General features: G+C 39.6%; 1 protein-coding gene across 1 annotated transcript in view; it reads right to left on the bottom strand.

Moving 5' to 3' along the window:
* Nucleotides 1–9,578: 9,578 nt before the first annotated feature.
* The window catches only part of foxo6b (forkhead box O6 b), a 41,923-nt gene continuing 25,468 nt past the window's right edge, over nucleotides 9,579–26,033 (bottom strand). Inside the window, exon 2 of the mRNA XM_055220339.2 lies at nucleotides 9,579–14,032. Within this exon, the coding sequence (XP_055076314.2) occupies nucleotides 12,350–14,032 (1,683 nt within the window). The 3' untranslated portion in view covers nucleotides 9,579–12,349. The remainder of the gene's footprint in view (nucleotides 14,033–26,033) is intronic.

Genomic DNA, 26,033 nt, shown 5'->3' with positions numbered 1-26,033 from the left:
GCATTGTGGGATATGGAGTTGCCTGAAATGTACATATGAAGTAGACTCGCTTCCTCGGTCAAAATCGAGGGAGCGAGGGTCTGTCCATATAAACTTCCCTCATTCACTTGATAAAGTGGAACGCACTTCAAAATGGTGACAGGGATTCCTCCGAGGGGAAGTGTTTAGGGAAGTTCGCCAATGCGTGTCTAAAACTGGAGTGGAACGCAGCCTTAGAATGACATCTAACCCCTGGTGAAAAAAAAACAATAAAACCATTACAGAAAATTCTAATGGTTTCCAAGAGGAACCATAAGCTTTTACCATTAAAACCATTACACTTTAGTGTGTTATGGGCCATATTCCATTAGAACCAATGAAATTCCCAATAAAACCAATATAAATTCTGTGATGGTGTCTATTGGTTTTTTAGCAGGGACAATAGCGATATATATTGAAAGATTTGCATTGCACTCCTTGTTTCAAATTAATATTTAATAAAAACCCAGATCATTGACTGTTTTTAAACAATCGGCCAACAGTGTCCAATAGTAGGAAAATTAGCTTTTATCTGGCGATATGAAGCTTTTTTTTAGGAAATATGGTATAATTTCAACATACAAGTACCAACCACCAAACAAACAAATATGCCTGACTCAGTACATTCATGACATAGACATAAACATGTAATGCACGTCTATTATTTGTGGTCACTGTGATTTCAGAAAGCAATATGTGATCCTGGATCAAATTTTTTTGTAAACCCAACATTTTAATCAAAGAAACCCCAAGTTACCCTTAACTCAAACCCTAACCATTTTTACCCCTCAAATTAGTTTGAAATAATAGTTAGTGATAGACCGATATATCTGCCTTTTTTAATGTGTATCGGTATCGGCCGATAATTGCCTGCTGTGTTCACCGATTTTTTCCGGCATTATTTACAGACAGAATGCTGAAAGCCGCAAGCGATTGCAGGTCATGTGACTAAAAACAACCAACCTTTCCATGACAACATCGAAAGCTCGGCCCAACAGCTGATCATAGCTGGACAAAGTGGGTTTTTATTTCTCATCTCTATGGGGCGGTTTCCCGGACAGGGATCAGAGTAGTCCTAGACTAAAATAAATGTAAGAATTGTCCAAACTAATAACATCTCTTTTTAACATATCTTAAAATACATCAGTGCCATGTGTTTTGCCTCAAAATGGACACAAGTAATGTTTTTAGTAAGGAATGTATGTTAAAACTAGTTATATTTTCTAATTAAACTAAGCTCTAGTCCTAGTTTAAGATAATTATATACCCCAATATATATTTGTAGTAGTAAAGTGCTAGAAATCAATATCCTTTGCTGATAGTTCCTCGTCATTGTGGAGAGTGCAGTTCATGGTTTCATAGCACCCTCACCTGTTCTTACTATTTGTTCAATATAGTTTTATTTTAAGTTCAATAAATGTTACTTTTTTAAATTGAGACATTTGGCATCATTGTGTCATTTTTATGATGTATATTGAGTGAGCAAAAGCAGTATCGGCTCCAAATATCGGCTCAAGAAAATCTGCAGCCTGTATCGGTCATCGGCTAAGGCTGATGAAACAAAAATTGGTACCGGCACAATAAAAATCCATATCGGTCGATCCCTAGTTTGAAGATTTTTTTAAAAGCCCCTAAACCTAAATCTAACAGGCACCCTAATCCTGCAATCTGAACAATGGTGTTGATCCAAGATCACATCTTACTTTGTAAAATCACAGTGACCCGATATTTACATGAAAGATTAAAGATATTCTATAGATAACAGATTTTATCATATTTGAATTGCATAGTGCAAATGCAGAGAAGTAAGCAGAAAAACTTTTTCGTGCAAGCGTGTGTATTGGGAGGGCATTAACATCTTAACAAATGTATAATTGGACGTTCTCTCCTCAGTATGGGGGCTCGTATAAATGACACTCCCCCTGAGAGATCCTGATCCACTTTCTGATGTCACAGATCAAAACCAGCACTGCTTCAAACAGCCGGGACCCCTGCCAGCGGGGGACCACACACCCCTCACTACAGGCTGCATTCGAGCGACCAGTTTCATATAAAACATCACAGTTGTTGTGGACTTGTTTAAAGCAGGCTCATGAATAGAAAATGATCTCGTTTTTTTTGGAACCCACATACAGTGCGGTATGGATAACCTCCACCCACGTCCAGCATGTTACGAAACACCTCAGATGTTATCCATCATAGCGTGGCCCTGTAGAATTCACACAGACAGCAACTATTATCACCTTCAACCCACCATCATCATTATGATAACAGACCGTCCGGTGGCCTACAGGAAGAGCAAGAGTTCAGATCTGCTGTCCTCTGCTGGCCTGGGGACAGCTGTTTCTAGCTAAGGATTTACTTCTGTAAGCTGAGTTTCATTGAAAAGCCAATGAGATGCTACAGGAACTCATAATTCGAGCACGTGTCAGAGCAAACAATCACGCAGTCATCATCGCATGGCAAGCAATTAAATAGTCGGAGGTCAAATCGCTGCACTTTTGGTCTCTAGTAGGCGTTGTATTTGCCTGCAGGTGGGGCATCATGTGACCTCCACTGTCACATCACATTTTTGCCCATTTGCATTAAAGTTAAACTCTGCCCAACTTTGTCGTATTTCTAATGATCTCTGGCTAACTCAGATTCAAAGTAAATGACTTCAGATCCCTGTCAGTGGGAATGCAACACTCAGTCATAGTAAATATTTGCTTTAAACAATGATCTGGGTATGATCACAATATTGATCATGGATGATGATGATTGTATAAAGTTTATGGTCTGCACATCACGAACCACAGTGGCACAAATGAAGTAGATGTAAATACATATGAGCAGAGTTTTTAGGTCCATACCCGCGGTTATCGGAGTGTATGCAAATCAGAGGTGGTATATGAAATGACAATGAATATACGATCATGAATAATGCAACAATATCTACGAGTTTTTGGAAAACCCTTAGAGCTGTGAAAGAATTTCAGAATAGAATGCATAATAGAATAAGAATCGAAATAGAAAAGGTTGGGGGGGGGTGGCTGTCACAGTGCTGTCACTTCCTCTGTCAGAATAAATCCATCAAACGCTGGGAATAAATCAGGCTGCTCTCATTTGCATTCAGCGTGGTGAGAAAAGCGGGTTCAATAACACATGCTGTTTTGACAAATCCTGCTCTCAGGGATGAAAAGGGCCCGTGAATCCGGAAGCTTCTATTGTCTGCTGTTAATGGCTGCGCTTGATACTTGAAATGCACGTGGAGACGGAGGCCGCTGGTGCTACACATGTGAGATTGGACACATCAGCGATAAGGTTGTATGGTGACAATTGTTTATTGTTCATGATAGCTAATGCATTTACTGATGTTAACAAATACAACCTTATAGTAAATGGTTTTATTTTTCCGTACACACCATGTTCACTGTCAGAAAGAATTTTCAAAAAAAAAGTCAATGAAGCAAAAAGATCCTTATATGTACCATTTTGGTACAGATATGTATACATTTGGTACCTTTGAAGTAATATCATGAACTAGGTGCAAAGGTGTAATTTTTGAAAGGGTACTGCTGCGACAGCTAGGGACCATTTTCTCTGTGTATAATTTCACATGATAGCTTATTTGAAAAGGTAAATGAATATAAAATGCATATGAAAAGATCTTAAAAACGAAGAATTGTCACAGCAGCTGTTTTCATACCTCATAGTGCCCTTTCTCATGCCTTTCAACAAGCACCAAAAAGGACAAAAAGCGAAACAACGTGAGTCTTCTAAAATCATCCTACACTGTCAGAAATAAAGGTACAAAACTGTACCTTTTCTGTCACTGGGATGGTACCCTCAGTGGTTCTTTTTGTACCTTTACAGTACATTGAAATGTTGCACCTTTTGGTGTACAATATTATACCCTAACCAATTTTGCACCAGTGCAGGGCTGGAGGGGGACTCATTTTCAGCCCTGGAGTTTCATGCCTTAGACCGGCCCACTTTAGTTCATGACTGACTATATTAAAATAATATCATTAAATCCTCAGAAAGTCTGCAATAGTGCGCTATTCTTTGCAACCTTGCAATACATTGTATTTTATTAAATATATAATTTCCAAATCAATGCAAATACAGTACTCTAAATCAGTAATTCTGTAAAAGTGTGGTCCCCCCAGTGGTCCGCCAAAAGATGACGTAAACTAGGCAAGTGTTTATACAATCGTCACTTATTTAAGTAGATTTTTAATGCACTTGCGAAACTGTTATATCAGTTCTTGCCATTCTGTTTTAATAACGTAAAAATGGATTGGTTGGCTAAACCAAAGAGGAGTCAAAATAAAAGATCAAGCGTCAACTGAAAGCAGCTAAAATCCACAGATCTATTAATTTTGTAATGTGCTAGTTTTTGTTTCATGTGTAAAATCCCTGTAATTTTAGTGATTTTGGACATTAAGGGGAACATTTTTTTTCAGTATTTTATTGTTACCATAGTTACAAGTACAACCATAGACTTCATACACCACCTCACCACCTCAGTTTTAAACTAATGGCTCTTTGAAATGACATTAAGTGGGACCTAGGCTTTTATAGTATGTTTAATTGCAGTTTCTTTTCACATGTGCAGTTTGTTGTTAAGCTGTAACTCATTTCACATTTACTTGTTCAAATGAAATAAAATACATTTAATATCTACAATAATAATTTCTGAACATAGCATTGCATTTGTGTTTAAAAAATTAGTTTTTGACTTGAAACAGTTGCATATTAAACTTAAACTTAGCTTATCCTTTCTATTTTGTTGTTTTTTTGGGGGAGTGTTAGAGTGGGATTCTGTTAGGTGGTCCTCAGAACAAAATTGGAAGATAAAGTGGTCCTTGGGCTGAAAAAGTTTGAGAAACACTGCTCTAAACGATTATGATTTTTGCTATAATCTTGCAGCCCTATCATAAGGTATTTTAATATTATTCAAATAAACATATTCAAAAACTACTAAAAGGGAACAAATGTGTTTGTGTTTTCCCCTATATTTCTATTAAAGAAATAAAAAAATGGTGGGTCTTGAGATTACCTGTTGGGTTGAAAAAGTTTAGAAACTCCTGATATACAAAACACAAGCAAGATTTATCAAGTATGCAGAGGAAACAGATGGAAAAATAAAAATCCTTGTCTTCATTTTTAGTACTTAGATCATGTATATTGCCAAATAACGTAAGGAAGGCCTACATTGTGTCATAAAAGAACAAATATTTAATGGACTTTTTGTTTTACTTGAGAAAACTTTATATTCATATGCGTTTTCAATAAACTGATGAGTTTTGCATCAAATAGATTTTTGTTATCAATAGACGATGAATAATGTTGACTTTTCATAGTTCATTATTGCATTTATGAGTTAGAATTACGATTTGTATCCTTTTTCTTTTAGCTGCCGTTCGTATCAGGTCACGCATCTAGACGTGGGGCAAGCGCACTCAAATATAGACGCGTCTGAAACTTGTGTTCACAGGCGAGAAGCAGAAGAAAATCGCGCGTCCTACATTAACATTTTTAAAGCCGGCAAATTACCCAAGTGGGGCTGGATAAGTGCTGGCAGCCTAGGACAGCAACCTTCAACCCGGTGGCATGACAACTCCGGCCCTTGTGGCCAAAAAAAACAGACCGGCCCACCGGGAATTCTCCCGGTCCTCCCTAAGGCCAATTCGGGCCTGCACCAGTGAAATGTTAGGGGTACAAAACACAGTAATGTACCATAAAGGTGCAACATTGTTTAAGGGTGGTTTCCCGGACAGAGATTAGTTTAAGCCAGGACTATAAGTTTAATTGGGAAATATAACTTGAACAAACATACCAAAAGATTACTTGTGTGCATTTTAAGGCAAAACAAAGGCCACTGATGTATTTTACGATATGTCGATATGTTTTTTGTTTTTGTTTAGACAGCTCTTACATTTATTTTAGTCTAGGATTAGTCTAATCGGCCCCATAATGTTTGGTATACCTGTAAACATAGGGTACCATCCCATTTTTTCTGACAATGTAGAAACCTCGGTCACTCACATCAAAACATCTGTTCAGCTAAAAAATGTCACGATCCAATTTACTTAAATTTACTTATTATTAAAAGTTTAAAACACTTCTCATAGGGGCGGTTTCCCGGACAAGGATATAATAAATGTAAGAGCTGTCCAAACTGAAAACAAATTGCATTGACATATCTTAAAATACATCAGTGCCCGTTGTTTACCCTCAAAATGCACATAGGTAATGTTTTTAGTAAGGCGTGTTTGTTGAAACCAGTTATATTTCCAAATTAAACCAAGGTCTAGTCCTGTCTTAAACTAATCCCTGTCTGGGAAACCACCCCTTTATCTTGAAAGATATTTTAATCTTAAGGTGTATGCTTAAATGGTTACATTTCTTTTGTAGACAAAAGTATAATCATGCCAAACATATTAATTTCTTTCATTAGAATTTTTTTTTTATTATTATTATATTTTTGAAATGGATGACTTGCATGTGAACTCCTTTAATACAGTTTAAAAACATCTCAAGAAGCTGCATGATAAAATAACAGGAGTACAGTTTTGCGAATTCTAGATAAAGGGCGACTATTGGAGATAATAAAATACAAAATAGCTTTGATTTATTTTGAATGCTTTAGGTCTCAATATAATTGCCATAGTTGTATTTGTCTTTTTTCATAATTTTTATACGTTTACTATTATATACTTTAAACCCGAAAAAGTTTTATTTGAGTTTTACTTAAAAAATGCAGGAAAGTTGTTTCCCTAATAAAATGAATAAAGTAATGTGAAATAAAACAAGAGTACATTTAACTTAAAATTTCCTAATTCAGCAAGATGATTCATTTTAAGTTGATTTAACTTAAAATATTTTGTAATATCAATTGATCTGTCCAACATATCCACTTAGTTAATCGAGTTCAAAGATTTTCTATTTTTTATTAATTTATTTTACTTTTAGTGTTGTAAATGGTAACTGACTAGATAAGTCTATTCCTTACAACAGGTACTGATCATTTTAAAGGTCATTTGAATGTTTTAGTTTAATGAAGTTAAATGAACTAAGATTTTTATATATCCAAAACACAAAATATTAAATTATTTTGTTTAAGTAAAGACAATATCTGGGTAGAAACTGTGGAAAAATATAAAAAGAGTAATGTTTAAACAGTAGTGTATGTAACATCTAGGGACTATTATCTGTGACAACCAGTAGTGTTTGATGCCATTTGGCTGATTTTAAATAAAATCTAAATTATATATAATTTAATTCCTCACACATTTGTTCCACCTTCTTTCAGAAGTCTTGAAATATACCCACACATATACTGTACAGTTATGTAGTCTCCTTGTTAAGACCATGACAAATGTGGTCACTATCGCTGTTGTATGGAAAGGAGCTACGTGTACGTGATTGCAAAATCCTCCATGAAAGAAAGTGATGTGGTTTTGGAATGATATACGAATGAATAAATGATGACAGAATTATAATTGTTGTGCAAAAGAGGATTTTTTAAAAGATAAATTAGAGTGGTCTGGTTTTTATGGTAATAATTTTTTCACGGGGGTGGAGATCGGCCATGTTAAGAGCATGTGTTTCCAGTAGTCTTTCTTTTTGGTTTTTTATTTCTCTCACGACTCAGTTGTCCGTTTCTCGCTCACGCACAGTCGCCTGTGGAGGCGAGGCAGAGCCAGAGATGAGCGGAGTCAATTAGACGCACAGCAGTGTGTGTGTGTGTGTGTGTGTGTGTGTGTGTGTGTGTGTCAGAGAAAGACATGGAAGAGTATATGGCACTGCAGATGTGAGCGTTCCAAGCTTCCATTGGGACAAGGACAGCTGTGGTTCAGCATCAGTGCTGTTAACCAGCCTTATCACACACACACTTTACATCTGCATATACTCTGTATGATCAAACTTAGTGAACTGCTATATATATTAGGCACTATTACATTTTCAAAAGAGTTACACAAAAATAAAGATGCTTCACGATGCAATAGAAAAAAACATTTACCTTTAATATCTGAAGAAGCTTTCTGTTTTATAAAAGGACTGAATGGTTCTTTGAGGAACCAAAATGGTTCGCTATGGCATCGCTGCAGAGAACCTTTTAAGCACCTGAATTTTTAGGAGTTTAGATGTTCATACACATCCTTCAGTGAAACAACAATCAGACATGGTTGAGAAAAATGTACAGAAAAGTGTGACAAAAAATATTTTTTAAAAATAGGAATATTTTCAGAATAGTCTATTCTGTCTATATAGACAGTAGACAATAAGATCAATTGTTTTTTTTAAATGAACTGCATTTCTTCTTGTCACCATATCAAATTCTTTAGCACACATACATCCGCCAAGTATTATTCTCGTTGACTTTAATGCCATCCAGGGAAAATTTTTACTGCTGAGAGGTTGCACCAGAACACACTTGCACACTTAATTCTTCTTTATGTTTCATTTAAGTATCAACTTTGTCTTTCAGCCTTGTCTTTTTGTTTTTCCTATAGAGCTCCTTGGGAGAAATAAAATTATACACAATTGTTAAGAGCACAAAGCTATAAAATGAATGTGTGTATCATAGCTCATAGTGTCATGTCATATCTCTTCTGACTCTGGTTCCCATCATCCTCCACGCTCCCTCACCTGCCAGTCATCATCCTCATCATCGCCACTTGATTTAAGCTCTCCGTTTCCTTATGTTGTTGTCCGTACAGTACGTTGTACATTAAGTATCTTACCTGCTTGACTATTTCTACATTTATTATTAAAGTTGATCATTATCCTTGTTCATCCAAGTCTCCAGTCGTCGTCTTCCTCACACATTCCTAACAATGAGACTATGAAATTTGGGTCTTATATTGTATATAAAGTGGACGAAGTTACTTTAACCTAACAAATTAAGTTAAACAATTTAAACTTGTTTTTATGAGTAATGTCAACTTATCACAAGTCAAAGCTTAAAATAAATAAAAAAATGAAATAAGTTGCAAAACCTACACTGTAAAAATACTTTGCTGCCTTAAAATTGTTTTTTAAATCAACTCAGATTTACAAGTCATGTCAACAGAGATGAGTTGTCACAACTTATAAAATATCGTTGAGAGTAGTAAACTTAATTGTATAGGTTATAACAACTCACCTGTAGTTATAACAACTCATCTCTAGTCAAGATAAATAATAGTAAGTTGAAATGACTCATAAATCCGAGTTGATTATTGGAAATAATCCGACATGTTTGTTGTTATTTTTCTGAATTGGCGTATGCCTGTGACGTAAACGCGTACGCAACGAGAGCCACTGTGAGCAGACTTTTGCATTTTTACCCTGTAGACGGGGGGGGATAGATAGATAGATAGATAATTTTTAAGATTTCCATTCTGGAGTTTAACTTTTTTTGCGTTTTTAAGCCCAAAAAACGCCGTCACCGTGTAAACGAAAGGCACATCCGATAAAATATTTTTACGTTTTCACCCTCAAGCTTTCTCGTGTAAACAGGCCCTTAACTTCATGCTGCATTTTCTTTACAGTGTAAGTCACAAACACACAAACATGCAGAAAAAGGCTCAAGTTCTGTTTTGTTTTATTTTACAGGCCACAAGATGAGCAGATACATCATTTAGAAAAAGGAAATAAAACCGATATTTGTCAAAAATATTATACAATTTTCTCAATACAGATTTTTGTACAGCATGAAACAAAAATGAACTGTAATAGAATCATGGTCTTGTCATAAAGATGAATGAAATACAAGAGCTCCATATCATCACCCACAAACCCATCTTTATACCCAATAAATATAAACTGTGTATATTATATTATTGATAGGCCAGGCGTAGTAAATACCAGGGCACGATTTCAATGAATTTTAAAACTCACATCAGGTACGTCACTGTGCTACACACACACACGCGCGCACACACACACACGCACACACATGAAGTGGAGCACATAAGTAGGTGTGGGCCAGCAATCAGTATTACCAATGGATCACAACAGATTCCTGGACACCTCGAGAAAAAACATAAAGAAATGAAAGGGAGAATCGGATCAGGATGGGGCTTACTGTCCTTGGCAGGAAAGAGAAACAGTGTGAAAGAGGGATGGCTATCTGATCGGTCTGTGTGAGAAACACTGTGGAGAGCCACTTGACATTTGGCCTGATTCAGCTCGGCGGAGGAAAAGCTACTCTGACGGACTCCCTCTCTCTCTTTCTCTTTCTTTCACACTCTCTTTCAATCTCTATATGTGAGGGCTTTTTCTTTCAAGCAACACAATGTCGTCCTTTTCAACTCATTCGTTTCTGTAACCACCTTCGTTTATCTTCATCAAATTTTAAGCAGAACATAAAGGTTCGCTCCAAGTCGTGTGTCCGTAAAAGACGGCATCTTTTTCCCAGTATGAGGTGGAAATTGCACTTTACATAACACAAATCATAGTAGACAAACGCAAGATACAATGGTGCACAAAGACACAAAGAGTGGGCAAAATAACATGAACAACAAGGCCATGAGACGCTGTTTATTTTTTTCTGAAATTATGGAGGATTTAACAATGAAGAATCTGGACTCTGCACTCTTGAATCTTATGTAAAGATTTGATAATGTTCAGTTTTGGATGTTTGGCCGTGGAAGGCGATTTTACCCTGCTAGTCATAAAGTGACTCTTGAATATATTTAGTATTGTGCTTGGAGGCATTACACTTATGAAAGATCATGCTTTCACCATCTGAAAAGCAGTATGTATCAGTATTTTAGGCACTCTTCTTCTATGTTTCTCTTCTGTATATCTAGTGGCTCAAATAGGATAAGACATACACTGTATGTTTCCTCCAACCTCACAAAGTCATAATTATAACAGCAGTCTTTCCTTTGAAACCCTTGGTGTTGTGTTGCATTTAGAATGAAAACTACACACTTACACTTAATCACTGGAGGCTGTATGATCACTGAATAAAGGCGTTACGAAAGGGAAATGTTTGCAACAAGAAGAAATTTTTCAGTAAGAACTTCAGCAGTGTAGGACACATAAGTTCGGGAAGATGGTGGAATCGAATCACTCCGTAAAGCTCTATAGCCGGATATAAGACGATTTCCCTTTGTAACCTTGAGGGAGCACCAGCATCGAATAGTTATTTAGTAAAGTTGATGCAATGTTAAGTCATTAAGGATAAATTTCCAAATTCCATCTCTGTATTAAATTAACACACAGTTAATGGGGTCAGACAAGGCTTCAAATTCAATCAATCAACATTGATTACCTAAAGTAACACTACATGGGGAGGGGGATAATGTAGCCAAAATGAAGCCAGCTCGTTGGCTGCTGACACAGAGAAGTTAGGCCGAGGTGAACCAGGAAAAAGCCACGCACAGGATGTGCTGTTGTGTTAGATCGTTCCTTATTTCATTAGAGGAAAAGCTTTAGAAATTCACGGAATGGAGAGGAAGGGGCATAGTGAGAATATATTTGCATTTCTCCTTTCCCCCTCTATCTCTCCATCTCCGCCTCCCCCAGCTCCCCCACTTACTGCAGAGAGTGACTTTAATCATCACTTTCGCCAAAACACATTAAGCCGTTGTGTGTCCGGGGGAAAAACAGCCCTGCGTACTCTGAGCATCACATTCTATTTGCAACAGTGATGCATAGCTGGTGCATTACTTTGGAGATTAAAAAGGATATGCTGAATATCAATAGAGTGTGTCTGATGGATGACTGTCCTGGCCCACAATAAAGGGACATCCAATAGACCTCCATAGGAGGAGGTGCGCACATTTAGCAAAAAAAGCAGCTCCACACTCACAATCTCACACACCCTCACACACTGACGAAAACGCGAATGACGGCACAGACACTCAGACAGCTATAGCGACTGCTCAATCCTGTACTCATGTTTAGCAAAACAACACCAACGCTTAATTATTTATTTACTTTTTTGTTCAGGAAGGATAACAAAGTCGTTTGCATACATTAAACCCAGGCCAGCAGACAATGCGATTCCTCCCGGGTCGCGGGGTGGTCGTTACAGCGTCGGAATGGATGGCGACAGATGTAAAGTGCTTCTGAGCCTGTGCCCAGAAAGAGATGGAGTTGACGAATCGACCACAAACCGAAGGACGTGAACCACAAAAAGGACTCTTAGGGCGCTATGACATTATTCCACAGCGGGGGAAATGGATTCGGAGGAAGAGGGGAGGGAATCGTTTTCATTTTAAGAGGATAACTATCCAGAATCTGACATCAACAAAAGGGAATCTTGGTCAAATTGTTAGTTTCCGTCCCCAACTTGACCTGCTGCCCTTCAGAAGGCAGTACGGTTGAAGGTTTGCCTGCATTTAGCTCACCCAGGAACCCAGCTCTGGCTGTTGTGTGATTGTTGAGATCCTACAAATGCCCCCATTCCCATACCCAAACCCATACCCATGCCAACCCCCTGCGACAACGACCCATCAAAGTTAAAGTCCATTCCTTCTGTTGAGTCCATCAAGTCATTCAGGAGAATAGATTCTACATCGCAATCCAGGCTGCTCTGGTGCACTTCCATTTCCAGCTCAGACTGCAACCGGCTGTGAGGATCCTGGTGAGGGTTAGCTTGATGGTTGCCATGGTAATTAGGATTCTGTGATGGGTGGTGGTAATACCCGTGCCAGGGTTCTGTCATGCCCTGGAGAAGGTGGGCACCCGGGTAGGATTGATGGCGAGGGTGGGATGCTGAGGCCAGACGACAGGGGTCCTGGGGTACATCCAAAACACTGGCAGGGTTAGGAGGCAGGGCGGTGGAAGGGAGGTGAGCACGTGAGCCATAAAGGCTTTGTGATTTGTGATTGTAGGGTTGTAACATGTCATTGCTCACCCTGGGAGAAAGGTCTGCTTGTCTGGAGTTGCTGTGTTGCATGTGATTGTGCATGTGATTGGGACTAGCATTGAGTTTGTGCTCATGAGACTGAACATAGTCGTGGCCACGGTGGTGCTTGTGGCCGTGACTGTAGTCGAGACCCGGATGATGCTTATTATGAGCTGTATTGGGATTGTGGTGATGGCTTGGGTTTTGCTCGTGCGATACTCCATGGCCGTTGTGAAGACTTTGACTGGGATTGTGGCCATGCTCATGATTATGATTGTGATTCTGGCTGTGATTGTGACTCTGATTGTGGCCATGAGAGTGCACGGCACTGTTAGATTGTGACAGAAGTGAATGGGATGCTCCTGTTTGCCCCACAATCATGTCCTTACCACAATACTGTGGCCCACCAGTAAGCAGACTTTCGAGGGCATTGTTCTCTGAGTATGCTCTAAGGGCACGCTGGAAGCTGGTAGGCTTGTTTTCCTGAATGGTCTGCATAGGCGTATGATGCCTAAGCATACCCATAGATGGTTGACCGTAGACGGTTCCACAATAGGACGTTTCTCCCTTGGGCCCAGGGCCATAGTGGTAGCCATTGCGCTTGACTGGCAAAGGCTGGGAGTAACCTTCTTCCAAGCTGATGGCTCCCGTTAAATCGGCTAAGTGCGGGAGCTCGACAGATGGACAGTGTCCCCCTGTTCCCAGGGCTGGAGATCTAGTGCTAGTGGGGCTAGGGTAAAGTCTTGGGGAAGCTGAGCAGGAGAGCCCTCCTTCCTCTGGTTCATCAGGCTCTGCCTCAGCCAGAATAGGCGATAGGCATCCACTTAACGTCGATGCAGATGAACTAGTTCTGGAGTGGAGGTCTGTCCACGCGTCATACTCTTCGCTCCCGACTCCCAGTGCCCCCTTACCAGCCGGGCTTCCATGTTCTGGTGATCCCTGTATTCCAGGCCCTCCAAGCTCTCTGCCCATTCCCACAGCTCCTGCTCTCTTTCGACTCACTCGGCCTCGGCTCTTCAGGTACTTGGTGCCATTGTCCATGGAAACAGCTCGTCGACGGGGACCTTTGCCCATCTTCCCGCCCTCAGGGTTTAGCATCCACCAGGAACTTTTTCCCGTTCCCTCATTTTGCACACGGATGAAACGGGTGTGCAAGGAGAGGTTGTGTCTGATGGAGTTCTGTAAAGAGGAAAAACAAGAAGAAATATATATTAGGAATTTATAATGAAATTAGGAATCATGCTATCAATTAGGGCTCCTTTGCAATACCATACCAGGATATAAACATATTTTAATGTAAACCTTTTCAAAGTGTCATTCAATAGAAAGTAATGTATTAGTATATTCAGGTATTCAAAATGACCTGATTCAGGGTGCTAATCTAACATCCTTTATCTTTATCCCTATTATCTAATCTTTATCCTTTTAATAAAATTTCTATAAAACAGCATTTGAGGGGACTGAGTGCAAGAAGAGGTGAAGCCCCTCTTGGCTGCTCAGGCAAATCAATACTGTAAGCAGCCCAGCTCCTCCAAGCCGCACGCTTTCTCTGACTCACACTGCAGCCAGCCAAGCCGAGTCCACACGCACATCAAACCGTAGTCAAGGTTACCCAAATGAATCACACGTGGCAACCTGATCACAGACGCCTCTATCGATTGCAGTCTTGGGAAAATATGAGGGAAAGCCAGAGAGTGAGACACATAAGAAAGCTAGAGCGAGTGTCTATTTTGTGATACTAGTGATCCTGGTGGAGCACCAGACAAATTAAATAAAAATCACAGAGAGAGAGAGAGAGAGAGAGAGAGAGAGAGAGAGATACAGAAATGGTTTCAATGGTATAAATTAGAGAGCAGCACTAAGTACCACATTACACTATGATATAATGTAAGAACTGTCAGTATTATGAATATCATACGTTCATTTACATCCCTTATATTTATTAAATAAATGTCAAGAGTATGAACAAAATCAAGTGAAATGAAATGCGTTTTTGTGAATCAACTTTTGTAAAATCAAATTTTCCACCTCAAAAAATTTGGAAAAAACAAAGAAGGGCAATCTACCATGGCAGTATGTTCAGTTATGACAACATCTCAGTTTCTATCCATCTCTCTGTGCAATAAGTGACAAGGCCAAATCCCTCAATCTGCTTCTCCATGTTGAGTGTTCTGGCCACAGTGCACTTGTGTTCACACCATACAGAGAACTCAACCAATCTCCCTCACTCTCTCCAGCAGGAAAATCCTATCCGTCTATCATATCCTTAACATTACCAGCAATCCATATAATGTGTTGACATGTGTACACAGCAACATTAATGTAGTGAGAGCACACACAATCTCTCACTCACACAGCTTCTCGTGGGTTAACACCCTCACTCGCACACTCATTCATCTCCTTCGCTCAGTCCCTGCTGCATTTGTTCATCACTCCCTTTTCAATCTCTCTCCGTTCTCCCACAAATCACAACACTAATTTCATTCACCTGCTCCGGCTGAAGAAAAAAGAATGCAAATAAGACAAAACAAATTTACTTCCTGTCCCTCAATCATCCACAATACAATTATGCTTTGAGTGTGTCTGTCGGCCCATCTATACTCCATAATCCCCCATCGCATAGAAAGCAACCTCTTGTTTTCCACAGCGATTCTGAGATCCATTACCGCTCACACGAGCGGTCAGATATCCGTCACTGAAAAGAGCCAATTACCTTGGCGAAATTTACACTACAGCTGGATATCGACTGTAAAGCAGGCTAATCTGAGAGCGCGTGCTGTTTCGCTGTCACCTCACACCTGAGGGGCTAATTCTTCCCCTAGCAGATTTTCAGCTTTTTGCGACGCTTCCATTCGGAGCGGTGAGAAATTGGATAAGCAAGATGTATTTACGTCCCCTCGCCCCCCCAGGAGGAGCCTTTATTCTCCACCAGCCATTCTGCCAAATTACACGAGCCCCCGTGCCAGCGAAAGAGCCAGATGCTTCCCGGGTCGACTTAATCAAAGCCAAATTGAAGCGTGGTGTCACGGGCGGGAACCGAGGTGATCTGAGCTCTACGCCCTGACAGCTTCGGCGACCACGCTCCGTCGCGGTGGTAACCATGGCTACCGTGGAAACCGCTGAAGAGAGGAGTTACGTGCCAGAGGCAGGGGGATGAGAGAGGCAGGTGCCGATTGATGCTGCAGGTAAACTGCAAACAGCCTTTCATCTCTGACAGTCAGACGGCTCGCCCCACTCGCAGGAGAGCTTCAATCATCGGCAGTCACGGCGTCGCTCGAGCTGTCTCAGAGGAACAGTGATTAGCAAGTCAACTATAGGCTGCATGACTTCACAGTAGCTACCAGCACCCCGCAACTCCGCGGATCAGCTCACCAAACAGCCGTCTGCGTGCGAGCTTGTTGTAGAAAGCTCGCGTTTTTAAAACATGACAACTCTCAGACTTAAAAGGCCATGAGTCGTCGTTTAGAGATCCACGCGTTACCCTTACCGGCTCCGTTAAGTCAGTGGGAGGAAAGAGAGCGCGAGGTGCTTTTCTCCGTGCTGCTCGATGAAAGAAAATTATTCATGAAGTCACAATTGCTGTGGTAGTGTGGTCTGTGGTGAGGGTTATAAATAGCAGGTCTGTGGTTCAGAATTTGACCCAGACACCTTCAAGCTCCTCTGCCTCTGAGTCATTCGCCGGCCAGCCACGCAGCGTCTACTCATGACCTGCTTTGGCTGACTCTGATGCACACAAGTGCTTTCTGAAATTATCTGCAACTGGAAGACACTTCCTTACTGAAGCTTATAAAAAGTGATTGCACGCTGCAAAAAACATCAGCTAGTCGCCTGCCCGGGTCTGATCTGAGGCACCTATTTGTTCTATACAAATGAGCAGAGATGCAATGCATTCGGCAGACACTTTTATCCAAAGCGACTTTACAGTGCATTACATTTTCACATACATCAGTATGTGTGTTCCCTGGGATCGAACCTATGATCTTTTGTGCTGGCAACACAATACTCTCCCATTTGAGGTACAGGAACACTGGAACAATGAATTAGTGTACACAGTTCTGATAGAGTTAAATACTGCAGTCAAGAAGGATAAATACAAGCAAGCAGCGATACAGTGACCTCGCTGACCTCCAGTTATAGATATTTCCAGATAGCAATCTCTCTATACTCTTAATAGAGCAAGTCTTGTGAAAGACCCTGCACAACACTCACAAACGCACATTTACACCTTATTCAAACACAACCTGTACACTTTCAAATATGCAAAACAAGTCCGAAAAATCTGGCAATCCGTTTTAATCCCACTCAGCCCGAATAATCCAGAGAACTCCGAGGCTAATCCTAGATAAATCTGGCTGCCCCGTGGCTGACTGTGACCCCTGAAACATAACAAAGTAATAGGGATTGAAGGGATCATATGCTCACCAGGCAGGAGGTGCACAGAAGAGTGATGATGGGCTTAATAATTGCCAAAATATCAGGAGAATTTTATCTCATGACTAAATGGACTATCAGATCCTGGGTAGTCATGTTTCAGAGTCAGAGTAGCTTTATTGTCATTTCAACCATATACAGCTTGTACACAGCGAAACATAACAACATTTCTCTAGGAACAAGGTCCTACACAAAACAACACAAGAATACAACCCACTTGTCACACTGTATGTCATTAAATTGTCTTGAATCGACTGAAAACTATTATTTTAAAAAGTCTAAAAGTGGGTAAAAAATAAAATGACCTAAATATTAACATTATACACAGATTATTAACACGCTACACAAGACTACATAAAGTACAGGTGTGCAAACAGCAGGGCAGTCTCTGAAACACCTCGAAAACATCACTGCTGTTAACATTGTTACATCATTTCGTAGGATTACATCGAAAAACTTTACAAGCGTCATATATTTAATGATACAATAATAAAGATATTTTCAGCCAACCTAACCTACACCACAGCGCAATGATGCAGGCAGATACAGTCATTATTTAAAGCAACACTATGTAGTTTTTTACCTTTAAATGTCTCTAAAATGATTTCAGTGATAGAACAACTTTTTACTAGACAAATTGTACTGTTGCGGCAACCTGAGCAGCCTCCTAGCTGCTACAAGCACACACTGAAAGTGGCGGTGGAGGGTAGGAAACACAGCCCCGCCCCTCCCCCTGCCTGCAGAAGAGTGTCTGATACCAGGCACTGTTGCGCTTTTCAACCACATGGGGGAGCTGTAAGTCATTTTTACATGGAAACGACATAGTGTTGCTTTAATACAAAAATAAAAATAATGCACCATAAAGGACAAGCCTATCATGTATTCTAATAATCTTCAAAACAACATGTTCATCAATGTTTTGTAATTGTTCCCAAGACACAGAAGGGTTAATTGCATTTGACATTTTTGACATTGAACCAAGTAATGGGCTCATCCAAAAAGATCTGGATACAGCAGGGTCCTTAATGGGATTCTTCACAATTTAAGCATCTTAAAAGTTGTATAATTTATGCTAATATAGAGGTTTATGAACCAACCTATTTGACCGACTGGCGCCACTGGTCACCTCCACCCTCTTGTTTTCGTGTTAGGCACGTCTGCCCATGACAAGTTATGAAAGTCGTAAAAACGACCGCTTTTACGTGGAAAGCTCTGGATTAACAATGCCCTGACACACCAAAAACAAACCAACATATTTTGGGTGGTTTCGGGGGACGGTTTCAACACTTACATTAATGCAGTGGTTTACCGCTGGCTGGAAAACAGATCAGAAAACAAAGCAGGAAAAAAATCAGGATTATGATTGTACTTGAAGGGTGAATGAATCTTACGTTTACAGAACAAACGATATATAATCACCTAAAGATGTTAAATGATAAAACTTGTGATAGCTCCCTACCTACAGTAGATACTCTTCAGCCTCAAACACACACTGTAAAGATGAATACTCAAAGTATACGATCCATTTACAAAGAAATTTAAAATGATGTCATGATACAGAGTTTCATCCTAGGGTTCATGAATGATTATTTCAGATTAGGGCTCACTATTATGGCACACAATCATGAAAATCACATTGAGAGTTTTTTTAGGTTTCCTGAAGTATCCTTTAAATTATTTGAGTTGTTCGGACACTCACACTGTTAGACTTAACTGTAATTTCTACAGTTACTTACCACAAAATGCCCAGTAAAATACCATCATTTTCTTTTCCAGTTCATTATTGTAATATGCATTGCATTATGGGTATTAACATTTAATATACAGTGATTTACTGTACGTTTTGAATTTGCGGTAGACTGCTGTAAAACAACAGCAGTAGTGCTACTGTAGTGAATAAAATAGTGTTATAAAAGCACATAAAATGGAAAAATAAAATATATCTATGAAATTAAATACATTTTATTTGTTATGCTTTTAGCAGAGAAAGCAAATTTCAAAATGTGAATTGTTTTTCAGCAGTGTAAATAATTTACCGCATATATACAATAAAAAGTCTAACGGTGCCGTTTCTATTTTTCTGCCATCACATCAGGTAGCCACGCCTACAGTATGAGCAATTCTCATCGATCTATGTTTCTGCTTCACAAAACTGTATAATAAACCTACACGGGCTCATTGGATTAACGTACATGTGCTTAAATCTCTGCATAAACAGCAATATGTTACTCCTGCTTCATATGGATCTATGCATCTTTCGGTTAGAGTGCCTACTACTGGAGATGGTTGTTTTTCTATATTTATTTCATCAGTTCATGCTTGTGTGGTTGTGGCGGATTAACGTCTGATGTCATTACTGTCAGTATTGATCGTGTTCAACCGAGGTATGTCAAAACTTGTTGTTTACGAAAAGCATAGTGGCGACTTACAAAAGGCGTACCATGCATTTGCACGCATATGACTACCAAACAGTAGAAATCTACTTAAACAAATTTAAACCTATTTGTCTGTTATGTGCATGGTAACTTTTTTAAATTATACAGTGTGCTCCTGTATAGCTTGGTGGTAGGGCCTTGTGTTAGCATCGCAAAAGGTCATGGGTTCGAACCCAGGGAACACACTTGATAAAAATGTATGCTTTGTAATGTACTGCAATCTCTTTGGATAAAAGCATCTGCTGAATGCATAAGTGAATAAATAAAAATCCAACATCAAAACCAAATGCCTCTAGTGGACATTCTGTCAAAAGATTAAGTGATATGTACAACGTATTTTAGATTATGCTATATCGATCTGTTATCGGTCAGGCAGCATTTTCAGGACAGAGGGATTGCTTATTATATCACACCTGGTTAGGACAGGGTAAGTGACTTAAAGGTGCAGTGTGTAAATTTTAGTGGCATCTAGTGGTGATGTTGCGAATTGCAACCAACGGCTCAGTCCACTGCTCACCCCTTGCTTTTGAAACGCATAGAAAAGCTAGAGTAACCGCCACCGGAAAAACGTCATCGACGGAGGCAACTTAATTAAAAAAGTTTGTCCGTTAAGGGCTTCTGTAGAAACATGGCGGTACAAAATGGCGACTTCCGCGTAAGGGGACCCTCAGAGATAAAAAACATCTCATTCTAAGGTAATAAAAACATAACAGATAAATTATAAAATTATAAAAAGGTCTTTATACACCCCTGATAATATAGTTTTGTATATTATTTTGCATTTCTGTTTCGGCACAGATCGAAAAAAGTCGGTCGGTTTATGCATTCGCATCCACAATGTAAGCAGCCAGATTGGATATTCCCATCTTAAAGGAATAGTCTACTCATTTTCAATATTAAAATATGTTATTACCTTAACTAAGAATTGTTGATACATCCCTCTATCATCTGTGTGCGTGCACGTAAGCGCTGGAGTGCGCTGCGACGCTTCGATAGCATTTAGCTTAGCCCCATTCATTCAATGGTACCATTTAGAGATAAAGTTAGAAGTGACCAAACACATCAACGTTTTTCCTATTTAAGACGAGTAGTTATACGAGCAAGTTTGGTGGTACAAAATAAAACGTAGCGCTTTTCTAAGCGGATTTAAAAGAGGAACTATATTTTATGGCGTAATAGCACTTTTGGGAGTACTTCGACTCGGCGCAGTAACACCCTCCCTCTCCCATTATGAGAGTGAGAAGGGGAGCGGACTTTTCAGGCGAGTCGAAGTACTCCCAAAAGTGCGCTTACGTGCACGCACACAGATGATAGAGGGATGTATCAACAATTCTTAGTTAAAGGTATTGTGGAGGATTTTCGTTTTCCGGGTGGATCATCAAGACTATTGGTCCTTCTAGTTGTCAATCAGGAGTGTTGTGCAATTGAATTGTTTTTAAAAGTGGAGAAGGCGGTACTTTTCTAAAATTCGAGAAAATCCTCCGCTACACCTTTAAGGTAATAACATATTTTAATATTGAAAATGAGTAGACTATTCCTTTAAGACGTGTCATGCGTCATTGAAAATGCGAAGCTGGCAAATGCCTCAACTTAAGTGAACACCACCCACGATCACATGACTCTTCTTAGCAGCACAATGGAGGACGACGGCTCCACTTAGTGAAGTAATGTTGAAGTTTAATGTCTTGTTACAGAAATAAATCTCTATAATCCTGTATAATGTCACAACATTTTATTTCCTCTGTAGTTTAAGCTGTTCTGGGTCAGTATGTCTACCTTGCATTGTTTTGCCAAGTGTTTAGTGTAAATGCAGATTACGAGTCGCTTTTAAAAGAGTATGTAAGCGGATCGTCAAAGAAATCAGATACAGGCAACAAATTGGAATTGGGCATCAAGATTTGCAGTACAAACAAATGCTTATGATGCTATCTACCTCAAAGTTTTAGCAAACAAGGGTAGCATTCGCCAAGTGTTTTTCATTTTAAAGAGCGCTCTAATTTACCGAGTGGTGTCCTTGGAGCATTCAAGGCGTCGTTCTGTTTTACATTCTGCCCGGTGTTCCGTTGGACGCGGTCCGGAACGCACGGCTCGTGCGATGGGGGATTGTTCTGTCGAGCATTCTTGTGTGCTCGCAGGACTGGAAAAGCTGTTTTCAGCAGCGTTCACCCATTATTTATTAATCCATTTCACACAGCCAGCAGTCATTATGCATGCTACTGTCAATGAGTATCTCTCTGCCTCGCATTTATTTGATAATAAGCACAAGTGGGGTAGGAGATAAAAGCGCTGACTGCATTCATTGTGCGAGAGGGAGAGCGCGAGAGAGAGGCCTCCTGCAGGCGAGGAGACTTAAAATGAGAGTTCTGTGTGGGAACAGGGCGCGTCTGCTAAGCCTGTCTGGAGGCAATCGATGGAAATTAGCCAACGCTAAAGATGCACTTCCTGTAAGTGATGTCACGGGCGACGCTAGGCTGTTTGGGCAGAATGATAGAACTTGCAGGCGTTTAATGGAAACCGTGGAGAGCCCAAAGGTGCAGACAATATGACGGCTGTAGCAATGTACTGAACCGGACACAAACGTGATAACAATGTACTTTTTATTTAATATGAAATGTATTTCATCCATCAAAACACAGTCTTTGTGTTGAAATAAAGGTTTTGTGCTCCAACGCTTCCTAAAGTAATTATTTCTTTACCTCATATTAAATATGAGATTACTTTCTGTAAAACACAAAAGTACAATTTCTGATATTTCCATACAACGGCATCATATGGGTTTTGAGTAGTATAGGCCTCAGTTAATAATGACTGAATTGTCATATTTAAGTAAACTATCCATTAATGTTTTGTCTTCAAATGAACAAAGTAAAAAACCGATGTGCAAATGATAGAGGCACAGCCTAAAAACAGAGCAGATCATTACAGCCAACCCTTAGGCGACAGAAGGCCTTTCTCTCTGCCTGCTTCCCTGTGGAATGCCCACCCTCCAGAGGGACCGGGGTGGATGGGAGGGGCTGCGTCTGGAGCTTCAGCCTAACCTGAGAGAGGTAGACCGGGCAAGGAAAAGAAGCCGAGGCCCCCGGGGGCCTGTAGGTGGGAACAGCCAGCTTGCGCGCTCCGTCCCCTTGGGCCGAGCTCTAATTGGAGCTTCTGGGTGAGCCGGGCCAAGATCCCTGGGAGAGGGGAGAGCCTGAGGGGGGAGGGAGGGGAACGAGAGGAAGTGAAGGATGGACGGATAAAGAAAAAGCGGGGAGGGAGGTTTAAAAATAGAGTGGGCAGATTAAGGAGCATCTGAGAGCCGTGCAGGAGATCGGAAAATCCGCCCTGCGTGCCAGAACTGACCAGACCTCCGGGCTGTGAAAGTCGGTTCTTTGCCGTGGCATAGCGGGGCATGGCATAGCGCAGCCCCCCCCCCCGGCATACGTTTGCCTTGTCGTCGCGTGGCAAGCAGCCCGGACTGGAGCTGTGCTAAGAGCAGCATTAGCCCAAACCAAAGAGAGTCCCTAGCTAAGCTTTCACACAACAGGTGGAGAGTACAGACACCTGTGGGAAATCACACATACACACACAAACACACACACTCCTGCATTACACCTGGCTTTTATATGCACACATACACATGTCTTGTTGCGGTATATACTATGTTGTGTTAGAACAGCAGTTAAATAACACTTCATCTGACTGGTTTGCATCTGGTGATATAATATTAATCAGGCATAAATGTATACAATAAAAAATAAATTCTTAACCAGATTTTCAGTAAAAATATATAAACATGCTTAAAGTCTGTGTAAATTCAATTCAGAGAATTGTTTGTAAACACATACTGTTAGAAATGTATTGCTGAAACACGTTACAAAGCTTTTTTTTGAGTTAAGGATATTTTCTCTGGACTCGATGGGTGGTTAACAACACATTTTTCTGTGGTGTGACAAACTGAGAACGCATTTAATATCGGACTTTACACAGACTTTGAAACAGAATATGTGAAAAGTCTTTTTTTATTTACTGTTCACTACATTAAATCATCCTGCTTGTCAATAACATTCAGTAAAAATATAATCTTGATATCTTTAATGTCAAAGATTGAAATCAATGTGAAATCACACTTTGATGCGCCTCATCACAACATGGTGACATGCCTGTAAATGAGAAGCTAAAGTGCATAAAATAATGGTATTTTTGTCTAAATCATAAATACAGGGTTGTGCTTAAAACAAGAAAAAATATTAATGTACAAAGACAAAAAATTCATTTAAGATACATGTTAACCATCTTAAATGTCATTTTGTCTATCCATAGCAAGTAATTTTGCATTTAAAAGAAATCTAATAGCCGTCCAAACAAGACATCTAAGAAAAATTTGGGCTGTCAGTGAAAATTTTATAGACGTCTAACCATAGCCTTAAAATATTTGAAATAAAATAAAAAATATATATGAATTAAACAAAACACCCTATAATCACTGTTGACTTTGCTTACATGATGGAAAATCTCACACGTTATCAATGTTGGGTAAGTTACTTAACAAAAGTAATGAATTACTAGTTACTAATTACTTTTTAAATCCTACAGTATTTAATAGATGACACAAAGATATGCATGAAATGGCTCTTTTAATATTTCAAATAAATAATATAGACGGTTTGAGCAGTAACAACATAAACAAGCGGCTGTCGCCGTCCGCACGTAACTTCCGGTAAAGTCCGTTAAGAATAAATAACAACAAAGTTCTTTAAACGTTGTTTATTTATATAACAAGCAAAAAAAACACAGATAACATTGGAAACCAAAACATTTGTTATTTTCAATGAGGCATTTGTTCAAGAGATCAGTTTAGTAAGTAAAGTTCGGATCCAGACGTGTATCGCGTCAGCGAACGTGCGTCTGATGAAACCGTCTATAAAACTGCATCAATTATTCTGAACACACTTTAGGGTCCAATTTCCACTATTAACTATTCTACACTCATAATTACTGCATATGAATACTTATAGTAGTAAAGTATTGTTACATTTAAGTATTGGTAGGAATTGGGTAGTATTTAGGATGTAGAATAAGGTTTTGCAGAATCAGGCATTAATATGTGCTTTTTAAGTACTAATAAAGAGTCAATATCCCAGTAATATTAATGCTAATAACCAACCAGTTAATTGTGAGAATTGGAAACTAAACTAGAAGGTTACCATTATTTTTATTAACTCAGCAAAGCATTTAAAGTGAGAATGATGCACAAAAACAACATGCATTTTGACATTAGATTTTAAACTTTGATTTTAAATCCACTATTGTATATATAATTGTTTTACAGTCCTTACACAGTATTTAGTTTCATTACATCAGAAGTAATTGTAATTAAAGTACTGGAAAAATAAGTAATCCCTTACTATCTAACAGTATCTAATAACTTAGTTACACCCAACGCTGCACATTATTATGCCAAAAAAACGACATGCACCCATATTCATGTTTATTTCGTCTAGAAGTGGGTTGCTCACAGGCTGACTATATCAGGTCTATAGAGCCTAGTTGGTTGAATAACGGCTATTGCTTGCTGGGTTATGTTTGAACAGTTATTAGATATTTACTAGACAATATGATAACAATTCAATGAAAGAATGATTTGTAGTAAAGTGTCTGAAATTTGGAATGACAGGCTGCTTGGGAATAATTCATCGTGCAAATGTTTGCATTGCCATTCTCTTAAAAAAACAAAAACACAAGCGCGGACAGCTATGACTGACTTTATCATTGAGCACAAAGTCATCCTCTGTTCTAAGCGGAGCATGCACAATTAATTAGTAAATCATTAATTAAGTCACGCATCGATTATTTGGGTTGCAGGGCGTGGAATGAGCTGATCGCTTTAATCAAAGCCCAAACAGACAGGGATGCACCTGGTCACATGATTCTTAATTAAAACCCTGCTACATTCATCCATTTACTATGAAATATATTCAAGTTCATGTGAAAGGACAAAGATTCATGAATGCACAAAACTCAAATTTGGTGCTCGGTATTAACAACACGAAAAAGCTTCGAGTCTCACGGCGCTCTTTATGGCATACAAAAGATGCACTATTTTACGAACGTGCACGCACACGCACACACATACCCGTGCTCTGTTAGCCTGGCACATAGGGTCCGCTCATTACAACAATGCCAAGCTACCGGTTGCTAAGGAGACCTGTGGGAGAGGGAGGGATCTTGTTGCTATGGCAGCGAGCCCGCTTGCTGCCAACTGTCTTTCCCCATGAGACCTGACCATAGTAGACAGAGAAAGAGGGAAAGAAAGAGAATAACGCAGGGAACTC

This window comes from Misgurnus anguillicaudatus, chromosome 20 (genome assembly GCF_027580225.2).
Source record: "Misgurnus anguillicaudatus chromosome 20, ASM2758022v2, whole genome shotgun sequence".
NCBI classification, from domain to species: Eukaryota; Metazoa; Chordata; class Actinopteri; order Cypriniformes; family Cobitidae; genus Misgurnus; species Misgurnus anguillicaudatus.
The sequence above is the reverse complement of the archived record's forward strand: the minus strand, read 5'-3'. Positions and strand labels throughout refer to the sequence as shown.